Genomic DNA, 9,672 nt, shown 5'->3' with positions numbered 1-9,672 from the left:
ATATATATATATATATATATATATATATATATATATATATATATATATATATATATATATATATATATATATTAAAAACATATATATTGATTATGCATCATTTAACATCTATTTAAACACTTGCCAACACTATGTAATTGTTCATTATTACTAAAAATTTTTGGTAGAACACTAACTATTTATGTTTTAAGGTAAGTATAATTTAGTTGGAATTAATATATACTATTGACCGTTAAAAGTTTATATTTCTTAACAAAGGGCGATGAAAAGTGAATAAGGACGGCAATGAACACTTGAATTAACATTAAAGAGATTGATTTATATACGATGAGAGGTTGAATTTTGTTAAGAAATTGAACATTATTTAATATATGCTTTTGTTAAGAAATTGAACATTATTTAATTTAAATAAGCAGTAAATGACTTTAAGAAATATATTATTGTTCCAATATCCATTTGTCGTTGCTAATATCATTCTTATTAGAAAAGAGAAATTTTTCAAGAAGAAAATTTTAGGAACTATGATTTATCAAGGTGTGTATCCCTTAAGGTGTGCTGGTGTTGTTTGTGAAAAAGAAGGATATCAAGTTATGTATCCTTTTGGGGTGCGCCGGTGTTGTTTGTGAAAAAGAAGGATGACTCGATGTGCTTGTGCATTGACCACAGGGAGTTAAACAAGAGAACAGTAAAAAATAAGTACCCACTCCTTCGCTTCGAAGATTTGTTTGACTAGCTTCGAGAAGCGACAATATTTTCCAAGGTAGAACTTTGGTCAGACAAACGCCTGATTAAGATCAAAGAAGGAGATGTACTGAAGACAGCCTTTCGAACAAGGTATGACCATTACGAGTTTGTAGTGAGGCCTCATCAACGCCACAACTGGGTTCATGAAGTTAATGAACCGAGTACTCAAGGAGTGTCTAGACACGTTTGTTTTCGTGTTTATAGACGACATTCTAGTATACTCAGGACAAATCAAGAGCACCAAGAACACCTCCGAAAAGTCCTAAGCATATTGAGGGAGAACAAGTTGTACGCCAAGTTCTCCAAATGTGACTTTCGGCTACAACAAGTCTTGTTCTTGGAACATGTGGTGTCAAAAGATGGAACTTCAGTAGACCCTCTACGATTGAAGTTGTCACTAAGTGGGAACGACCAACTATAGTTACAGAGGTACGAAACTTTCTGGGGTTAGTAGGATACTATCGAAGGCTTGTGCAAGACTTTGCTAGAATAGCCCACCCCTTACACAGTTGACGAGGAAGGGCATAGCATTTGAATGGAATGAGGCATGTGAGACGAGTTTCCAAGACTTAAAACGGAAGTTAGTGTCAGCTCCAATGCTCATAGTACTAGAAAGTTCAAAGGGGTATGTGATATATAGTGATGCCTCCAAGAAGGGACTAGGATGTATATTGATGCGACATGGTAAAGTTGTGGCGTATGCATCCCGTCAGTTGAAAGAGTATGAGAAGAACTATCCCACACACGACCTAGAATTGGTCGTAGTAGTGTTCGCATTAAAGATTTGGTGACACTACCTATGGAGAAAAGACCCAAATCTAAACCGACCAAGAGCCTAAAATAATTATTCACCTAGAAAGAACTAAACATGAGGTAAAGAAGGTGGTTAGAATCGGTGAAAGACTACGATATTGACATCTAATACCACCCTGAAAAGGCAAACATGGTCGCAGATGCTATAAGTCGTAAAACGATACATTCGTCGACTTTCATTACTAGGGAGTCGTGAGTTGACATAACTGTAGTGACTGAGGGAGTTATAGCACAAATGATTCAACTCACAGTATAGCCCACGCTCCGGTAGAGGATTATCAACTCCCAACTAGAGGACCCTAGCTTAAATAAGATATTGAGTCAGCAAGTAGACAGTTTTTCGAAGTCATGAGATGATGACTTGGACTATTATGTCAAAGAACTATTTATGAGTCCCGTAGTTTTTTGTTTCTAAAGACGAAAAAAAATTTACCATTTATTTTTGTGTTTAAATCTTTAGCCGAGACTTAAAAAACAGTTCATAACAAGCCAACCAAAAAATGTTTACTCGAGAATACTTTTGTCATTGATTGGAGCTTAAATGTCGTCGTTGGGCACTAGAGGGATGAAAACAAAGACAATCCTTGATTACAACTTCATTCAATCTTGACCAATGGAGACTGGTAAACTCAAAATTGAGCAAACAAACACAAATTTTGCTACGACACATGAACAACAACTTAAGCTAATCCAATAATGACCCAAGGCAAACAAGAGAGGCCCTAGGAGATAGTTGACATGATGATATAACAATTAGAAACAAAAAAGAAAAAGAAAAACAGTACACAAATGTAACGATAAGGTGAGTAAATGAAAAGTCCTGGTAATTAAAAGACGAAGATCAAGTGTAGAGACCTTTTTTCACCAGAGTAATAAAAACATGAAGATCATCAAGTGTACATTCAAAAAATAAATAGATCCTCGTACACATTGACACCAGACAAGGAGTTCGATAGATAATCTATAGCGTAAGGTAAGAACACCAAAAAGGTACACTACCTACAAACGACAATACAATAGTGACCCATAAGAAGCAAACTTCATCTGGGGCCACTACTTTTCTGTTTAGCCTTTTCGATAAGGGGTTTCAACTGTTTTTTTTCCGCAAGAGTCTTCAGGAAGTTGAACAAAAAGGGTATGTAATTGTGTTTCCTTCTGATATTTTCAGTTCTCCACTTCTTGAGTTTTTCTTCTTCCATCAATATTTTCTCTGTAGCACCCTCAATCCCAGCATTTACTTCTGATAGCGATTTGTTTAGGAACTCATTATTGCTATTTTCCAACATTGTTTCTGACTGCAAGGCAGCCAACTGCTGCAAGATGCGCTCTCTCTTCTTCTGGAGCTCCTTAAGCTCAGCAGTATACATTTCTTTTCTATTCTTAATTATGGCCATGAGGTTGAATCTTATCTCACTTTTTGAGTACCTTTCAATGCGTTCTTGAATCACGGGCTGAACCATCTTCAGCCACTCTAGATCACCTGGACTGCCTGGGCAAGGGCCATGGCTAATAGGTCCCTCCTTTAACCCATCAAGTTCATAAAGTACCCCTTCGATAGGTAAGTAGCTTATAAAATGGAACACATCATCATCCTTGCTAGAAGCTTTTTGTTCATTAGGAACAAAGGGTTCTGGTCTTGCAAAACTATTATGGGCGGTACGTATAGCTTCACTATTATTAATAGCCAGACCTTTGAGTTCTGGGGGGAAGTTCTTCGTAAAATCCTTCAACTTGGATAATTCTGGGCCAATGTCGATATCCGGGCAATTCATCAGAATAGACAAGATTGCCTGAGTTGCACAAGCATTGTTAATTACCTGTGACACGAGAAAAAAGACTGAAAGTAAGCAAAAGTCAACCAAATAAGCTATACATTCCTACTTGTCGTTTAATAAGTGAAGGCTTTCCATGTTCGATATCATGCTGACCTGACTCGCAAAAAATAGATTTGGGTTGGGATCCTTAATAACAAGACGATCATCTTTGTCCCCTGGACGCCATTTGAATAGAAATATCAACCCATACACAGGCCTGAAGATTATAATAGGATGGAATAGATTAAAATACATTTGTCTTATTTATAAAATATTTAACACAAAAATCAAACACCATACATGCCTCATATTGTTAAGAGAGTCAAGATCCAACGAGTACAACTCTTCAACCTGAAAAAATATTGTTTTCAAACCAGCTATGTAACATTATAACACCCTAGCCCCAATGAAAAAAAAAAAGAATTAGGGAAGAGAAACATACATCAAGTACACATACTTTATTTATTTATTTTTTTACTGAAAAATACATCAAGTATATTGAAATCCTGGACAATCAAATGATGACAAAATGAATGCGATCCTCGCCTATTTCTTGCATATGCTGTGCCTAAGAGATGACCATGACATATATGTTTTTTCTTTTTTGGAGTACATGACATTTATGTTAGAGCATATATAAATATAATATTCCAAAAAAAAAAAAAAAACATAAATGACCTTGTTTTTCTTTTTACCCAAAAGCCTTTTATCTTTTTATGTCCAAGTTCAACATTATAAACAACATTTGTCTATAAAATCCACATAGGTGGAGTGGAGTATTTGCAAAGCGATGCTAGGTGAGTTCAGCAGCAAAAATTTCAAATTAAGACCAAAGAATATATTTAGAACTTAAACAAAAAGATTAGCAGATAAATATGCTAATATACTCTTACCAAAACACCAAAATGTCCATCGCATAAGTTTGGAGTTTTAAGAATTGAACAAAGAGGGGTCCTCTGATCGAACCACAACCTTAAGAGGTCACTCAAATAATGGATACTCATAACCCTCTGAATGATACTTAAAACTATTATATATATATATCCAACCCGTATGAGACAAGCTTATTGTCTACAAAAGAGAAAACAAAAAGAAAATTCAAATCCATTGAAAATCCAAGATCCTAAACTTCGGAAAAATTATGCTCGAGGAGAATCCTCCCGATTGATTCAAAATAGTAGAAGAATCGCCAAGCTCGGAAAGAAGTGTGGAACTTAGGAAATTACTAGTTTTCCCAAGAGTAAACTAAAATCACTAGAACTTCTATCCCTTGCTCTTAGCCATGCTTAGCCCTTACTAAATTAAAAATCATTAGAACAGTACTATACTATAAATCTTCGTACTAGTTACAAAACCAAATATCATTAGGATTCATGGAATAAACCTTTGCACTATTTACTATACTTAATAACACTAGGATTCACAGAATAAACCTTTGCACTAGTTACTGAATTAAAAATCATTAGAACAGTTTTATCCCTTGCTGTTAGCCATGCTTAGCCCTTTTTTCAACTGGATATTAAAACTTTTTTTCTCAAGGAGGACCTAGGAGTATTTATGAAATGAGCTAGAACCCCAAGAAAAAAGGGAGAAAAAAAGTGAGAAAGATTAGAACATTAAGCTATCTTTTAAGGATTTGTTAACTCTTTTTTTCTCGAGAGACAACTTTATTTTTGTTTGAAATTTACAAAAGGGATGTATCATCCATGATGTTTACAAAAGACATTCCCAATTTACAAGGAGGGAAGTATGACTATAGGAAGCAAAAATATTAGACAATTTATACCAAGATATAGCGTGGTAAACAACACTATCAAAGAGCTCTGTAAAAGTTGTCTTTTCCCTAAATACTCCTTGATTTATTTATTTCCACATAATCCAAAAGAAAGTCATGATGAGATTTTTCCATGGCAGTGCCTTTGTATTCTTGAAGGGGTGACACATTAACGTCATGTCTAATAAATCTTTTACCTCTCTAGAAAACGTGAGATGTCATTTGAAGATGTTGAGAATCCTTGTCCGGAAATTTTAAGTGTATGTGCATTACATAAATAAGTGGCTTTGTGATTCGTTGTCTTTCTTGCATAATGGACACCAATTCGTTGTCTTACACTTGTGCTAATGCCTTCATGCACTATTTCGGTATGGAAAATTTTCACCTTTATAGGGTGATTCCCTTCCCATATTGTCTCCTAGAGTGGGGTTTATTGCTTTTACTTTTTTCCCTGTCCAACATCAAATATTTTGTAGAGACGACTTTGCCGCCTTAGAAAGCCATAGCAATAAGTCTACTTCTTTAGATAATACAATTGGGGCAAGATCAAGGCTTAATTCGGCTCATTCTATAGTTTCAGAATCCTTTAGGTTCCTACCAAACTTCAAGTCCAAGAAATTAATGACATCATTCCATGTTTCTTTGACCGTGGTTGTTTTGTTATGTGAGAGTCTATACAGAAGTAGATACCGCTAGGTGTTTTTAATCCAAGGGTCGATCCAAAAAAATGTTCTTCCTCCATCACCCACACTATGGTGAATTTGGTTGGTGATGAAGTATTAATGTTTTTTTTTTTTTTTTTTTTGCGTACTTTCATGACCCATTTGCAAAAGATGGAGGAGGTCTATTTGTACATGATGTAGGAGAATATATAGCCTTTATAAGTTTTCTCCACAAAGTGTTTTCTTCGATATCTCCATATCCATTTAACAAGGAGAGCTTCGTTCTTCTCCTTTATCGAAAATAGACCAAGTCCTCTCTTGTCTAATGGGAGATTTATGATATTCCGTCTAATAAGGTGTGAGTCATCTTTCCACGAATAGTTTTTGAATAATCTTTCTATATTCATAGCCACTTATTTTGGCATTTTGAATAGAGACATGTAGTGAGTGTGGAGATTGGACAGCGTGGTTTGTATTAGGGTAAGCCTTCCACCTTTGGAAGTATAACATGATGACCATGTTGACAACGTTCTTTCTGTTTTATCAATAATAGTCCTATTTACAACCGTATCTACGGGCAAGTTTTTGATAATCTCTATGCTAGCATTAATGCCCATATCTCTATTCTTTGGATATTGATATTTTGTCCTGGGAATCTTTCAAAGGTTTTTACCATCTCGATCATTTTTTTTATGGAGGAGACATCTAACAAATCAGAGAAGAGGATTGTATCATCTATAAACTGAAGGTGGTTGATGCTTAAGCCTTTGTTGTCAATTTGAAAGCCCTTTATCTGCCCTTCGTATTCAACCTTGGTGAGTAGGCGACTGAGGCAATCCATTACCATTATAAAAAGAAAAGAGGATAGATCCCCATTTTGAAGACCTTGTGTGGCATAAATCTTTCCTTTAGACATATACTATCTCACCCAAGGAAACTCAAATAGTGGATTGCAAGAAAACAAGGTTAGAATCTTATTAATAGAATGAATAGTTACAATCATGAGCTTGTATTTTCTTTCAACAAGACCATTTTCTTGTAAGGTGTGTATACAATACTTGTTATGCACACAATAGCATTAGAAGACTATGTCGCTCTTTGTTTGTGCAAACCTTTGTGCAAACCTATGGTATATTTCCTAATATGGGGATCTAATAAGTTGTTTCCACTTTTGTAAATTATAAACTCGACTTCCTTCATCTCACTAATAGATGAGTATGCTGCTCTTCAATTCAATATGGCATTGGATTCCTTCCAAAGCATCCAATAATCACATCCATCTTGCTCAATTTCCCTGTTTGTATAACCCAATTCCAATCACGAGGAAAGCAATTAAAAGAAGCAAAATTATTTGAGCCCATTTCAATTGATCAAACTTTTCTTACATCTAATTCTAGGAGCTTAAGAGGCATCAGATGTACGTATATTCAGATTACAATAGCATGCATAATCAGACATATGGGCCAAAAGAGCAAGTCAACGGAATATGGAAAGAGACCATTGGCATCCAAATAAAACCTACTTGAACGCCTTTAACTTGCATCTGTTGAATAAGCTCCGTAAAGACACCTGGGAAGGAAACAAAATAATCCAAAAAAAAAAAAAAAATTCTTAATTCAATTGAACACTCATAAACCATTTCTTCAATACTACAAAATATATTAGACATTATATTCCTACAAGCGTGCTATGCAGCTTGTTATCTACTTGTTTGCTAATATCTATCCAGAGGTAAACGTTAAAATAGACAGATTGAAAAAGCATAAATTTAATACTTGAATAAAGAAGGAAACCAGAGACCAAAAAAAGATTGTTTACCAGGGTCAGATTCAATCGTGCACCAAGACATGATGATTCAGAAGCTGCACCACACAAAGGGATCTTCAATGCATATACCAAGCATGGTTTAAAATAACATATTTTTAGAAAATATAACTAGCAGCGCTTAACAGCAATTGATCTATATCCGCCAGTGATAACTAAAAAAATGGGCAATAATGTAGATTAACAAGTTGAATAGATTTTATTGGGAAAAGACAATAAATGACTGGTAATACGGACATTTCTGCTTCAGGGATAACTTCTCAGACGTGAAAGGAAGGTGGCCAAATTTCTATCTGCCAAAAGACGTATTTGCAAGGAAAGATATGGAAACATAACAGAGCTGGGATCTACACTATCCCACAAGTATTACTCACCCAGGGGTTTCCCCTTTTTCCACCAACAAAAGTGTCTAATGGGACAATCACAACATTTTGCTCAATAACAGGAAAGTAAAGCTCCAAAGTGCGAGTTCCCCACAATTTTCGTTTTAAAAATTCTAGAACTTCATATTTCATTATCTAAAACTAAATCTATAGCATCCATAACACCTACATGCATAAAACACAACATTGCCCATTACTAAATCTCCAAAATAATGTGGGCCTGGACAAAGCAACGGATGAATCAATAACAAGAAATGACAGAACAATACATCAAATTATTGAGAAGCTATCTCAGAAAGAGAGCAAGAGAGACAAACTCGAGGAACGGCTTAACGTGCAGTTTTTTGCTTCTACCGTTATTCAATTGTGTTTCGATCAGGGCGACAAAGTGACGGGCTTCAAATGAGGATAATAAGCATATGCAACAAATCAAAATTGCGGTACATCCACATCCTAATCGGAACAGCCTAACACAAACCACGTCCAAATTTACCAACGTAAACGACTATTTTTGTAGAACAAGCCCTAATCAAATAACTCCTCCTCCTTTCATTGAAGAAGCCCTAATCTATGCCTTTCAATAGAGAAGAATGACATTTCTTGAGATTGTGAGAATACCAGTAACAACAAGAGTGTAGAAAACCAGTACAAACCTGCTAGGAAGGAGGCTGCGTCGGCACGAGCGGAAGAAAGACGACGACCGCGGCAGAAATTAACGGGCGAGAGGTGGCAATTACACTGATCTGCTAAACCGGGGATGAGATGGCGTGAAGATGAAGAAGTAGGCGGCGTGGAGCGCGTGAATAGATTAGGGCTGCTGAGCTGCCGAGCTGCCCATTCTCTCTCTCTCTCTCAAGAAAATAGTGGGCTGATATATTGGATACTAGGGCGGGTCAGGGCTTCTTTTGTTTCATTGAAAAAAGAAAAAAAAAAATGTTTGGCAGGAAAAAACGTGGAATTCAAGGAAAACAAAAGTTATATTTGATGTTTCCTTTGTTGATAATAAACTTATAAAGTCGATTTATTTAAACGATTGTTATTGATATAATACAGTGTTAAATAGTAAATAATAATCTAGAATGCACTAGCATGACAATGTTGATAATCCATTACTTCCACAACATCAAGATCCCTCAATCAATGTAATATATAACAACTAGAAAATTATTAAAAGGGTTTAGGGTTTAGGGTTTAGGGTTGAGAGTTTGGGGTTTAGGGTTTGGGGTTGAGGGATTGAGGTTTAGGGTTTCGAGTTTAGGGTTTAGGGTTTAGGGTTTGGGGTTTGGGTTTGGGTTTAGGGTTTAGGGTTTAGGGTTTTAGGGTTTTAGGGTTTAGGGTTTAGGGTTTAGGGTTTATGGTTTTAGGGTTTTAGGGTTTTAGGGTTTTAGGGTTTTAGGGGTATAGGGTATAGGGTTTTAGGGTTTTAGGGTTTTGGGTTCAGGGTTTAGGGTTTAGGGTTTTAGGGTTTTAGGGTTTAGGGTTTTAGGGTTTAGGGTTTAGGGTTTAGGGTTTTAGGGTTTTAGGGTTTAAGGGTTTTAGGGTTTAAGGGTTTTAGGGTTTTAGGGTTTTAGGGTTTAGGGTTTAGGGTTTAGGGTTTAGGGTTTAGGGTTTAGGGTTTAGGGTTTAGGGTTTAGGGTTTAGGGTTTAGGGTTTAGGGT

At 35.8% G+C, this 9,672-nt stretch overlaps 1 protein-coding gene across 3 annotated transcripts; it reads right to left on the bottom strand.

Moving 5' to 3' along the window:
- Positions 1 to 2,384: 2,384 nt before the first annotated feature.
- On the bottom strand, positions 2,385 to 8,884 carry LOC111472567 (ubiquitin carboxyl-terminal hydrolase 2). Of its 3 annotated transcripts, none has more exons than XM_023118169.1 (6): positions 8,633 to 8,884; positions 7,626 to 7,669; positions 7,330 to 7,376; positions 3,676 to 3,722; positions 3,486 to 3,588; positions 2,385 to 3,374 (listed from the first exon to the last, which is right to left on the bottom strand). In XM_023118169.1, the coding sequence occupies exons 2-6, from the start codon at positions 7,654 to 7,656 to the stop codon at positions 2,598 to 2,600; spliced, it is 1,005 nt and encodes a 334-aa protein (XP_022973937.1). In that variant the 5' UTR covers positions 7,657 to 7,669; positions 8,633 to 8,884; the 3' UTR covers positions 2,385 to 2,597. The 3 variants fall into 3 exon arrangements, with proteins under 3 accessions (XP_022973937.1, XP_022973936.1, XP_022973938.1); XM_023118168.1 differs by having other exon boundaries at positions 8,668 to 8,884; XM_023118170.1 differs by lacking the exon at positions 8,633 to 8,884 and adding an exon at positions 7,869 to 8,590.
- Between the last annotated feature and the right edge of the window lie 788 nt (positions 8,885 to 9,672).

This window comes from Cucurbita maxima, unplaced genomic scaffold (genome assembly GCF_002738345.1).
Source record: "Cucurbita maxima cultivar Rimu unplaced genomic scaffold, Cmax_1.0 Cma_Scf00079, whole genome shotgun sequence".
Lineage (NCBI taxonomy): Eukaryota > Viridiplantae > Streptophyta > Magnoliopsida > Cucurbitales > Cucurbitaceae > Cucurbita > Cucurbita maxima.
This window is presented reverse-complemented; position numbering and strand designations above follow the sequence as displayed.

Excerpts from the sequence above, each read along its gene's own strand:
- LOC111472567 (XM_023118169.1), bottom strand. The coding sequence starts at position 7,656 with ATGTCTTGGTGCACGATTGAATCTGACCCTG. Across the intron at positions 7,377-7,625 it reads CACGATTGAATCTGACCCTG|GTGTCTTTACGGAGCTTATT; the intron begins GTAAACAATCTT and ends TTTCCTTCCCAG. Across the intron at positions 3,589-3,675 it reads GACTCTCTTAACAATATGAG|GCCTGTGTATGGGTTGATAT; the intron begins GCATGTATGGTG and ends TATAATCTTCAG.